Raw genomic sequence first — 13,380 nt, forward strand, 5'->3', positions numbered from 1 at the left:
TTTACTTGATTGGTCCCAATATCAGAGGCTTAAGGGAAAAACAAAGAACCCAATCAACCCAGTCACTGCTATAGACAGTTTGTGCTCTCATAGCCTGTCTTGTTCTGAGGGGGAATTTCAGCTCTCTCTGTGGCGGTGGCAGTGACATGCCTGTGACCGTGTCATACAATCTCCATAACTAGTAATTCAAATGGAAGAATTTGAAAGCAAAACATCTCAAACATGAGCTTACATTAGAGAGCAGAGTGGGAAGAAGGCATTATGAGATTTGTGTTACATAAGCTTGAACTTTTAGCATAACTTATCACACATTCCTCATTAGGGATGACTTGGAAGATCTTAAAGACCCGTGTGTCCCTCAAGCTCTGAAAACAAAACAAAGAGAAGAGTAAATGGAAGGATGAGGAGAAGGAGAAAGAGAAAAAAGAGGAGGAAGAGAACGATAACAATGTGGAGACTGTTTATTATTGTCTTTTTTTCCTAACTTGTGCTTTGAGCCCTGGAGGGATGAATGTGGACTGCAATATAGATTGCTTTGGCAATCATAAATTTGGCCCAGTATTATTAACATGATTGAGTTGTAAAATGATGTAAACATGCAATATAATTAATTATATGAGTGCACTCCAGTGACTTCCTGAAGGGAAAAAAGGGCTGGTTATTATTTGAAATCTAATAATGAAATGGATTTAGCTTATTACCCTGATCAACAGTTGTCAGTTTTAATGAGATTTTGCACTCCTGATCAAGCTCACTGAATCCAGTAGGACAAACAATAGGAACTGTGCTCTCTATCCTCAACTGGTGTTCATTCCCATCTTCAGATACAGTGCTCAGGTTGTAACTGGTGTAAGAAAACATGTAAAGCAATCATGTTAAAATATAATTTATTTCTAAGATATAATAATTTTGAAAGGGCATTCCCCTCTATAGCTCCTGTTTTGCTGAGTGAGCTGATGATAGCAATAAACACTAGAATTTTTTAACTAAACAAGATCAATTAAAACCAAACCCTTAAATACATCAGCAATGCACAGAAGAGTTCATGGAGTTGCTGTAATGTTTAGAGTTTAGGCACAGTTTGGTTCCACAACACATTTTAGGCAGTCTGGTTGAAGCCTGCCTTCATGATTCTGGTTCAAGGCAGACAGAATTTTTTTCTGAAAGAAAAAAAAAAGGCAAGTTTATTCCAACTGTAGTTCAGTAACAGGCCCTTAGAGCTCACTGGCACTAGAATTATTTGAGCTATTTCTCAAAAAATACAAACTCCTGGGTCTCAGCATGGAGTCTGTGATGTGGTTCTGGAACCAGCAGCCACAGATCACAATGTGGAAAACACAGTTCCAGAGGAATAATCTTTCAAATCTACACCCACTGCTACATACCTTAATGCCGGCAAAAAATTCTCGGCTTTCGATGGCTAAACTTTGTACATGTGGGTTCTCCAAGAAAAAGACAGAAGCGCTACAAAATATCTATAAATACAGTTAACAAATAGTCATTTACCAACACAATTCTGGAAGACATATGGATAAATTATTAAAATACTTAACTTTAACTTTTGGTAGATTGTGCATAAGATATAATAGAAAAAAGTAATTTAAAAGCTTGCTTGAAAATTGAGAAAAAGTCCATTATAAAATATTAATTATTTAAACCTCAACATAAATCAGTGTTTTGTAGACTTTGTACTTAAGATGTTTTTAAAGGTGGATAATAAATGATATTATCATTGAAAAAATAGAAACTTTTTTCCAGAATAAAATTATATTTTAAAACAAGAAAGGGACATAAATTCATAAGGGTTCATTGATAATAATCAGTGAATTACTAAAGCAGATACTCATATAAAGTCACTAAGATTACTGATTAATCCAGTTATCACTGGAGTTGGCACAACTTCCAAGAAAAAAATTAAAAGAAAAACATTGTGCTTTATATCCTGAGGATAAAGCTTATATTAGAATATATATATATTTTAACATTTTTGTTTTTCATTTTTCTTGGAGTATAATTGCTTTACCATGCTGTGTTAGTTTCTGTTGCACAATGAAGTGAATCAGCTATAAGTATACATATATCGCCTTCCTCTTGGACCTCCCTGACCCTCCTCACCCATCTAGGTCATTCAGAGCACTGAGCTGAGCTCCCTGTGCTTTGTAGCAGGTTCCCACTAGCTATCTATTTTACATGACTATATATGTGTCAATGCTAATGTCCCAATTCATCCCCGCTTCCAATTTTAAAATCCATTTTTTAAAATTAACACATTTATGAAAATAAAAGAAAATCCAACTTTTTGAACATACCCTGTCTCCAAGTCTGAGATTTATACCATCCAATTCTAAAAGAGAGAATGCCTGAACTGTGGTCTCTTGTTTCAGCTCTTCTTTGATTTCTTGAGAAGAAAGCCTAGACCAAGCTATGTGAAATCCCACCAAGTTGTTTGTAGGGAAAACATCAAAAGCACACCTACAGAAAAACCTGGACTCAATAAGCTCCACCACAACCTCTGGCCTTCCTGAAGGTGGTGGTAATGAGACAGACAGCTGACCTGGTGGGAGAAAATTTGTAGTTGGTCATCTTAAAGAGTTGTTATGGGAAAGCTCATGAAAACTGTAACTCAGGGATTTATATTAAGGAAAAGTAAAATACATTTAGAAAAATAATTATTCTCTAGCAATCAGCAAAGTACCATATTCTTACTTTGACTCATAATCTCATAGATATTAATAGCAGAGAAATATGTCAGCTTATCAAGCTTGTATTAATGCATGTTGAATATGACTACTCTTGGAAAGTCTAGCTCTTGAAAAGAAAAGGAATTTACTTTCTGTTAAGCAATTATCTTTTCTAAAAAAAAAGGAACAAATAAGATTTCTACTTTATAATTTCCTGTTATAAAAATAGTCATGATGATGCAAAATCAAATGCTTTACCATTTTACTCTTATAAATTACTCTCATAACCCAATCCATCATTACTCTGGGTTGAAAGAGATGTTCATTACAGAAGTGATTATACGATGTTAGTGGGAAATATTCGGAGAAGGAAATGGCAACCCACGCCAGTATTCTTCCTTGGACAATCCCAGGGACAGAGGAGCCTGGTGGGCTGCCGTCTATGCGGTCGCACAGAGTCGGACACAACTGAAGCAACTTAGCAGCAGCAGCAGCAGCAATAGTGAAAAATATCAAGTGTTAAACAATAGTCATTCTTTTCATTTTTCTGAGGTTAAAAAAGTTTAAAGTTTCTCGAGGAACTCAGGAAGATTTTACAATTTTTAGCCCTGGGCATTGTTAAGATTAAATCGGGGGAATCTAAATGTTTCAAAATAGCTTTTGATTTTTTTGTTGTTGTTCTATTTTAGAAAAGAGAAAAATATCTGACTGATAAATATTAAAAGTAAGATTTTTTAAATGTCCTAAAATATACAAATATTTTCTATGATATGCACTGTAATTAATTTATGATAATCACAAAATAATTTTCTCAATTCTGTAATGTAGATTTTGGAAAATTCTGAGACCTTAGTCTAAATGTGAGGGGAACAAACTTATGTAATCTCAGATATTTTAAAGTATTATTTGTTAGACATCTAGTTACAAAATCCCAATAACGAACCATCTTCAAATTAATCTCAGTAATAATTATTTTGCCAAACATTTTAAACATTAGGCCAAATCATTATCTAGATTTGAAGGAAATAATAGACTACTTTGGAGTATATATGATTTTTGAAAAATTACATATCTGAATGAAAATTTTCTATTAAATAAACTAAAAAAAAATGTTGAATTTTTTTCCAAATAGGGAAGAACTATCTATGGAAATGATTCCTAGGAAGAGATAACAAATGACTGAAAAGAAAATAAATCATGAAATTAATTTTTGAATCAATTGGCATCCTCTATTTGGGTAAGCTAATCACTGTTTGCAACAATGTAGATCAAAAAACATTTGCTAAAGTATAAAGAAAAAGATTCCAAAAACAACAACAGATAAATTATTTCTGCTTGAAAGGCACAATTATCACTTTGTCAATTCTAACAAAGCACTTGCTGTAATGTATTCTCTATTTTCTCCTGAAGCTGTATCTGTTGATTTTTGACTCAATATTTTCATTCAAGTGTTACTTTCTCAAATTGTGTGTGACTTTGTACTACAATTTTTCCAATTAATTACACAAATATTCTGAGTATCATAACAGGTGGCTTAAATTTATTGTTTATTCAAGAGGGAGAAGAGATTTTACTTTAATATAAGTGTATCACAAAGAAAATCCAAGTCTATAATGCAGAAAAAATTATACTTTATGGTTAATGTTTCTATTATTAAGGATATTATTTTATTCTAACAGGGTCTAATCAAACTGAGACTTTGGGATACAACAATTGCTTGTTTAGAGAGCACTAGGAAAATGGGCTGGAAAATCCATTTGCAAAGGAAATAGGGCATAGAAAAACAACTTTGAGGATTATTCTAGTACCACTTTTTAAAGACAAAGAGCTGGTATCTAAATTTTATATTATTTATCCTGATTCATTTATTGTCAATATGGTTTATTTCACCATTAAAGATACTTCTTTCAGATACATTAATTATATGTCAACAATTCCTCTTTCATTCAGTATATCACCATATAATTATCAATATATTTTATCAACAAACCACACAAAAAGGCTAATGTTTCAATAAATAATTTTAATTTCTGCCCCCTATTAGCTAGACATCATAAATTTTATTAGATGAACTATTTAGAGTTTTTTATTACAGGAAGGGGGCCTTAACATTTGAAATAACTTTTAAAAATTTAAATTAGAAAATGAAAAGTATAGATTGGGTGGGACAACCATGAACATTTTTGGGTTTATCTTTCAAGCTTATTTGGTACAAAGTACCAAGACTACTACTAAGGTCAAAGTATGTATTCTTGCATTATAATAGTGTTTACAGGATATTTTATCATAATGCATTCATCAAAAATATTGAATTAACCAGCAGGAACTGGATATGTGCAATTTTTTTCATATTATTTGAAAAATGCTCCTATAACTAACTTTAAATATTTCTTTAGGTAGATTTTGAAAGTGGAATTCCTAGAAATAAATACATGTGAATTTTTAAGGCTGTTGAGATGAATTGCCAGATTTTCTCATGAAAAGATTCTACCAATATACACATATTTCTGTAGGACATGAATATACCCAACTCTCTATACCTCTGCCAGTTCCAAGACTATTTCTTAAAGGCATAATAGAGTGATTTTTATTTTTGATATCCACTAGACTATTTGTCGCATATTACTGTAATTCAACACATAAAGTAAGTTACAGAAAATAAAAACCTTTTGAAATTATTGGTTTATAAATACATTGTTAAAAACAAACTGATACAAACACAGTCACCTTCAATTTCAGTTTCATCAGGGCCACATGAATATAAATTTGCCTCAGAAACAGCTGCAAAAGGTTAAGGTTTATAGATTTATCCAACTGATAAGATAAATAGTTAGGTGATAGATATCTAAGAGGACAACTTTTTGAGAAGTATGTTTTAATATAGGTTAAGATTTACTAGTTCTCATTTTTCTTTTATAATACTTTTTTTTCTCTTTTCAGGGTGAGATCAAATGAAAGATCATTTAGAATCATATTTTGAAACAATTTTAGTGTTAATATCTTGGATTCTAAATTTTAGTCTGCATTATTAAGTAATGAAACATTACAACTCCAGAAATTTATAGCAGTCACCTGGACATCCCTTCCTTAGGAATTGCCTCCTCCATAGTCATGCACAGGATTATAAAACTGAGTCTACCACCGTCATGGTAGTACTCATACCCCAGTGCCAAGTTCCACACATTATGAACAAAGATAGGCTCATCGGATTGCTTCCCAGAAGAATTTAGAACTAAACAGAGATGAGGAGTTGAAAGCTGAGACAGGTTAATAATGGAGCTCCATAGGGATGTCTGTGTGCGTGCTTAGTTGATCAGTCGTGTCGGACTCTTTGCAACCCTCCCTATCCCCCATGCGCCTTCCACCCAATGGACTGTAGCCAGTCAGGCTCCTCTGTACATGGGGATTCTCCAGACCAGAATACTCGAATGGGTTGCCATGCCCTCCCTGAGGTAATCTTCCCAACCCGGGGATTGAACCCAGGTCTCCCACATTGCAGGTGGATTCTTTACCGTCTGAGCCACCAGGCAGATTCCTACAGCTAAGATTATGGAGTTGCTCCCTTGCCCACACTTTCTGAGGGATTCCATTTAACTCTTCCTCAGATTCAATGACGTATCCTAAAACCTTTTAGTGTTGATTTTCTTTTTACATTATTTCTATTTGTTTTCTATTATTTGCAACCCAAATCACCATGTGGTTTTTTTCATGTGCAATTTGTTTGGTCATATGTATTTATATTTATGAGGGATGTTGCTCCATAGTTTTCTTGTAATGCCTGTATCTGGTTTTACTTTTGGAAATGCTGACATCACAGAAGTTTAGTGGAAAACCACTCCAGTACTCTTGCCTGGAAAATCCCATCGGTGGAGGAGCCTGGTAGGCTACAGTCCATGGGGTCGCGAAGACTCAGACATGACTGGGAGACTTCACTTTCACTTTTCACTTTCATGCATTGGAGAAGGAAATGGCAACCCCCTCCAATGTTCTTGCCTGGAGAATCCCAGGGATGGGGGAGCCTGGTGGGCTGCCATCTATGGGGTCGCCCCTCTCAGACATGACTGAAGCGACTTAGCAGCAGCAGCAGCGCAGAAGTTTAGCTGTCCCTTTTCTATATTTTTCGGAAGAGTTGTGTAAAATTGGTAGTATTTCCTCCCTACTTGTTGGGAAGAATTCCTAAGTTATCTGGGCATGAGTTTTTGTTTCCTTGTTTTGTGTAATAGATTTTAACTAGAAATACAGTTTATTGAATAGACATTAGGTCGTTGAAGTTATTTTGAATGAGCTTTCATTTTGCGTATTTCAAGAAATTTGTCTGCTTCATTTATGTTGAGTTCATTGGCAGAGTTATTCATAATAATCCTTTCTTGTAATATATGTAGAATCTGTAGTTATATTATGTCCGTTATTCTATCTTCTCTTTTTTATTGATTGAATTGGCTAGGAACTTATTAATTTTCTCGAATTTCTCAAAGAACTACCTTTTAATTTTATTGAGTTTTCTGTTTTGTGTATTGTTTCAGTGACTTTCACTCTGATCATTATTTCCGTTTCCTGCTTACTCTGGGTCTCATCTGTACTTCTTCTAGGCTCAGTGTATAAGCTGAGGTCTTTAATTTGTGACTGTTTTTTTTTTCCAATATAAATGTTTAGTAGGTTTTTCTTTTAATTAACTTCAAACTTTTTCTAATATTCTCATTTCCTTAATTTAGGGCCCGGAATGTGTTATATCTCAGTAAATGCTTCATGTACAATTTGTAAAAAATACCGATTGCCTAGCCTCCTCCGATTTTGCAATTTGTAGATAATATGGATTTTCTAGTCTCCTCCACTTTTGCTATTGTTTCTATATGCTCAATTATTGACAGATGGGTATTAATCTCCAACATAGACTATAGATTTGTATATCTCTTCTTGAAGATGGATAAGTTTGCTTCATATATTTTGAATCTCTGTTATTAGGTACATTAAGGATTTAGATTTTTATGTTCTGTTGTTCAAGTGACTCTTTTATCATTAGGAAATGAATGCTGTCTTTCCATGTAATATTCTTTGCTCTATAATCTTTGTCTGTTAATTTAGCCACTCATATTCCTTGTGATTTGTGTTACCTAAGTAGATCTTTTTCTATTCTTACACTTCCAACCTCATTTTTAGAAATCTTTAAAGTTGGTTTTTCTAGGCAGCCCATAGTTGTGTCTTACTTTTCTATCCAATTTGACAATTTCTGACTTTCAGTTGAGACTTTAGACCATTTTTGTTTAATTTATTATTGATATTGTTTAAATTTAAGTTGATAGGGTTTAAATTTACCATGTTGTTGTTTTCTGTTTGTCTTATTGGCACTTTTCACATTTTTCTGCCTCAAACAAACAGTATATTTTATGATTCCATTTTATCTCCTTGTTGGTTGATTAGCTATGCTATTTTATTTTTTCATGGGTGCTGCAGGCTTTCTAGAATACAATCTTAATTTCTCATAGCCTATTTTCAATTGATATGTTGCTTCTTCATGTATAGCTCAAGGACTATTTTGCTAACTATGAAAATGTGAAAAATATTTTTCCATGCATTATTCTAATAAAAGCTTTCAATCTTTTTGTTTGAATGACACTCTTTACAATTATAATCTTAAATCAATGTTTCTTTTCTTATTTGGCTTCTAAAAATCACTAAGGGTAGATAAATTGTGTGAAAATGACATATGAATTATAAAAAACAAAACCTAGTCATGAGAATATACTATTAAAGTGAGATTTTTTTTCTTAATTTTTGCTTTTTTGATGGTTTTTAAGGTAAATATGACTGACTCTTGCCTACCCAATCACCATAGGTTTGGGGTAGAAATACATCCAAGTTAAAAAACATTTCATAGTCTCACTGAAGATGAGACTGAGAAGAGCCAGGGAAATCTGAAATAGTTGTGATAAGGTTTTTCCCAAATAAGCTCCTTAAAAGGGGGCAAGTTTCAGTTACCACCAGCCCTCTTTCAGCCTTTGGGTTTTTCATTTTATTCTGTCTAAAAGCAGATAAAAAGGTTAAACCTGGACCTTCACCCTATCACCGTGCAGGAAGAGCCTAGAGACTCACAGACACCACAACCTGGCATTGAAAAGTGGCCAAATCACCATCATTATTGAACATTTGTCCCAGATTCCTGCTAAGCACGAAAAAGAAATTCTTAAGAGGATTAAGTGACATTTTTGTTTGCTATCTATGACGTTTAACTGAAGTCTAAATGGTACTTCAAGGTAAGCTTTTACTGGCATATCAGAGAGGATAATTATGTATATGTATGACTAACTTGTATATTAAAAGTAAAAAATAACAATCATCTCCCTTTCTCTAAAACCAGTAAGAGGACTCGAATATGGAGAATGAGAGAAATAATTCTGAATATTCAGGCTTGAGAAAGTGAATGAGTAGTAATATCAATTACTACTTTGAGACTTCCCTGGTGGCTCAGATGGTAAAGCGTCTGTCTACAATGTGCGAGACGTGGGTTCGATCCCTGGGTTGGGAAGATTCCCTGGAGAAGGAAATGGCAACCCACTCCAGTACTCTTGCCTTGAAAATCCCCATGGATAGAAGGGCTTGGTCCAGGCTACTATCCATGGGGTCGCAAAGAGTTGGGCACGACTGAGCGACTTCACTTCACTAGTAATATCAATAAAACAGGAAATATTTCTTACATTTTAAGGGCATGTTGTGAAATGCAAATTTTAAATACTGAGTTTCTAAATTCAATGCAAACAATAACAAAATTTCTGTTGAAGTAATTATTTGTATGTTATGCTATTCTCTGGAGTAAAAGTTTTTTGTTTTTTTTTTTTTTAAATTTTAGACAGTTGCCACTATGTCTTAAACTGATGGGGCTTCTTTTATATAGGTCAGTCAGTAAAGAATCTGCCTGTAATGCAGGAGACCCAGTTCGATTTCTGGATTGGGAAGATCCCCTGGAAAAGGAAATGGCAACCTACCCCAGTGTTTTTGCCTGGAGAATCCCATGGACAGAGGAACCTGGCAGTTTATAGTCCATGGGGTAACAAGAGTTGGATACAATTTAGTGACTAAACCACCACCACCACCAATGTTGGTAAATTATTGGTTCTTTCCATGGAAACATCTGCAAAAAAATATATATATATATTTATTTACATAAATATTTGATAACATTATTTGAAATTTTATAAAAAGTATGTTAGTCACTAAGTCGTGTCCGACTCTGCAACTCCATCAACTGTAGCCTGCCAGGCTCCTCTGTCCATGGGATTCTCCAAGCAAGAATACTGAAGTGGGTAGCTATTCCCTTCTCCACGGGATCTGCCCGACTCAAGGATCGAACCTGGGTCTCCAGCATTGCAGGCAGATTCTTTACAGTCTGAGGTACCATGTGTAAAGAGTGCTGAAAAAAATATGGTGTAAAAAGTACTGAAAAATACTTAAAAAAGAAAACACACAATATTTTTCAAAATATCTTAGCTTGACCACTGAGTGAAGCTAATGTGTCTCGCTGGATTTTCTCCTTTCCAGTGAAAGACACGAGCTTTACTAGCTGAGCAGATGCTACCCTTCCCTACTGAACATACGCCTGCAGCCAGGTTTAGTTGGCCAGCAGCTGTGTAAGGAATGTGAACATTTACAAACTAACTCTCTCAGGATAATTCTCCAAAGACTTTTCAGTGCACAGAGAATGAAATGCAGGGCTCCTTAAATATTAGGCCCCACTGCCCTTCCAAGTACATGTTTTATTATGTTCTCACTTGCTCACTGAGATCCAACATCTTTGTCCTGCCCTTACTCTTGTGAGTATACCCTATCCTAATCACATTAAGGCCATCCGTGTATTACTGTTGCTATCTGGGAAGCTCCTTCCCTCAATTTTTATCTGACCAAGAGCTATTCACTTTCAAACTCTCAGTGTCAGTGCCCTGTGCTCAGAAAAGCTTTCTTTGACAACACCACATCATAAATTTTATCCTCTCCTTACCTCCAGTATTTACAACTTTTAATCTTTTCGATTGTAGTTTACTGAAATTAATTGTAATTTATAATGTATATTCTTTGCCATTGTTTTGCTGTATCTGTGTCATTTGGGGTTTTCTAACTTGGTGAGTCTAGTAATCTCAGGATGAAAATGCCATGCGTGTGTGTGTGTGTGTGTGTGTGTGTGTGTGTGTGTGTGCATACTGTCATTTCAGTGTGTCCAACTCTTTGTGACCCTATGGACTGTAGCCCATCAAGCTCCTCTTTCCACAGGATTCTCCAGGCAAGAATACTGGAGTGGGTTGCTGTGCCCACCTCCAGAAGATCTTTCCAACCCAGGGATCAATCCCTTGTCTCTTAAGTCTCCTGCATTGGCAGGTGGGTTCTTTTCCACTACTGCCAACCTAGGAAGCCCAGATGTTACCCATACAATTATTATTTACTGAAGCAATGTTTGCTTACTGATCCACAGCAGTATTTCCCAGCATTTTCAGTCTCCTACATATGGATGAGATCAGATAATAAATCAGAAGGGGACTGGTTTTCCCCCATAATCTGGTCACATATCAGCACACTACCCCCTATCTTCCACCAGGAATAAATCCCTCCTTTATCAGCTTCATACTTGTCTAAGCCCCCAAAGTAAAAAAAAAAAAAAAAAATCACCATTATGTGGTTTCTATTTTTAGTTCCTTGCAGCTGAATCAGGCCACTAGTTCTATTACATACTGCTATTGATGTAAAGAGTACATTGTCTATTTTCAAAGAATTCAGAGTCATAATTTAGCTATAAAAAAAGGAATGGAAAAATTCATTAGTTATCAATTCTGAGCTCCATGACAGTATATTTTGGGGGCTCCCAGTAAGGGTCCTTATTCTCCAGTATCCTTAGTCAATACCATGATCAGTGTCAAGGTCACAAGTCTGATGTGTATTTTACATCTGTATATCTCAGGCCCCCTCTTAGATAACAGGCCAAAACATAATTCTTGATTCCTCTCTCTCTCCCCAGCCAGTGTGTTTGTACTCAGTCTGTCCCATCCCAATTACTCAAGAAAAAAACCTAGATGTTGTTCTTGGTTTCTCTCTTTCCATCTTCTCCCATATCTAATACATGAGCTTCCATCTCTTAAAGACATCTCAACTCAATACCCTCTTTCCTTTTCCACTAGTCTAAGCCATTTTCACCTCCCCCAACCCCTAAGCCACCACCGTCTTTCTACTGAATGCAATAGCCTCCTAGATAGAGTCTTCTACAGGAATAGTAGCCTTTTGAATACAATCCTCAGATCACATTATTCACCTATTTAAAATCCCATTAGACTTTATTGCAGCTATGACTAAATGTAAATTCTTACCATGGTCTACAGGCCCTATAGATTCCTCCTTCCAAATTCATCTCATCTGATCTCACCTCCTAGGGATCATCCACTCAGTGTTTCTGCCATGTTGTTTCTCCTTCAGTTCCTCGAGTGTCCATCTTTACAACTGTCTAAGGACATTCGCATTTGTTGTTCTTTTTACCTGGAATGCTTATTCCCACCTTTCTCTTCATTCAGAGTTCAGTTCAAGTTCATCACCCATTCAGAGAGACATTTCCCAGGTCAATCCCTATTGCATTCAGTTTTCTTTGCTTTCCAAAATAATTTTGGTTTGTTTTGTGATAAGCATTTTATTTTTAAATGATTTATATTCACACAAAGTATGCAAAATAATACACAGCTATCCCTTATAATCTTTATCCATGTTCCACTAATGTTCACTTATTAAAAACCGTGATACATTTGTCAAAACTAAGAAATTGCCTTTAGGACTCTACTCGTAAATAAACTGAAGTCTCTGTTTAGATTTTTACCAGTTTTTCATGAGTGTTCTTTTCTAAAAAGTTCTAGTTACTCAGTCCAGGATATCTTTATAATGCATTACTCATGCTTGCTTAGTCCTCTCCAATATTTGACAATTTCTTACTCTTTCATGGTTTTCTTTGATTTTGACACTTCTAAATAGTACTATTTACATGTTTTGTAGAATGTTTCTCAATTTGGGTTTATGTGAACTTGCTGATGATTAGACTGGGGTTATGACTTTGAGCAAGCTAAGCGCTGAAGAATTGATACTTTTGAACTGTGGTGTAGGATAAGACTCTTGAGAGTCTCTTGGACTGCAATGAGATCCAACCAGTCCATCCTAAAGGAGATCAGCCCTGGGTGTTCATTGAAAGGACTGACACTGAAGCTGAAACTCCAATACTTTGGCCACCTGATGCGAAGAACTGACTCATTAGAAAAGACCCCGATGATGGGAAAGGTTGAAGGCAGGAGAGGAAGGGGACGACAGAGGATGAGATGGTTGGAAGGCATCACTGACTTGATGGACATGAGTTTGTGTAAACTCCAGGAGTTGGTTATGGACAGGGAAGCCTGGCGTGCTGCAGTCCATGGGGTCGCAGAGAATCGGACAGAACTGAGTGACTGAACTGAACTGAAGAATACCATAAAGGAGAAAGGTACTTCCTACTGAATGTTATTAGTAGATAAATGGTATTACCATTGCTGATATTAACTGTTTACACTTACACATTAACAAATAATTTTGACGATTTAAACATCTTGGCAAAGAACCCTTAACAAATCTGACCAATTTAAACCAGAAATTTAGCCTCATTTTAGCAATAATAGTAAATGATATATCTTACTGAGATTTACATTAGCTC

At 35.3% G+C, this 13,380-nt stretch overlaps 2 protein-coding genes across 5 annotated transcripts in view; one reads left to right on the top strand and one right to left on the bottom strand.

Moving 5' to 3' along the window:
• The window catches only part of LOC129658961 (taste receptor type 2 member 1-like), a 175,813-nt gene that overhangs the window by 78,225 nt on the left and 84,208 nt on the right, over nucleotides 1-13,380 (top strand). Inside the window, exon 2 of one of the 4 annotated variants that reach the window (XM_055589873.1) lies at nucleotides 3,814-3,918. The exons of the other annotated variants lie outside the window; for them this stretch is intronic. The gene's annotated coding sequence lies outside the window, so the exon portion shown is untranslated. The remainder of the gene's footprint in view (nucleotides 1-3,813; nucleotides 3,919-13,380) is intronic. 4 annotated transcript variants of the gene reach the window in all.
• Nucleotides 1-13,380, bottom strand: part of VWDE (von Willebrand factor D and EGF domains) — a 56,038-nt gene that overhangs the window by 40,337 nt on the left and 2,321 nt on the right. The window contains 4 exon segments of the mRNA XM_055589636.1: nucleotides 702-847; nucleotides 1,384-1,475; nucleotides 2,310-2,554; nucleotides 5,397-5,462. Coding sequence (XP_055445611.1) covers nucleotides 702-847; nucleotides 1,384-1,475; nucleotides 2,310-2,554; nucleotides 5,397-5,462 — 549 coding nt within the window.

This window comes from Bubalus kerabau, chromosome 8, assembly GCF_029407905.1.
Source record: "Bubalus kerabau isolate K-KA32 ecotype Philippines breed swamp buffalo chromosome 8, PCC_UOA_SB_1v2, whole genome shotgun sequence".
NCBI lineage: Eukaryota > Metazoa > Chordata > Mammalia > Artiodactyla > Bovidae > Bubalus > Bubalus kerabau.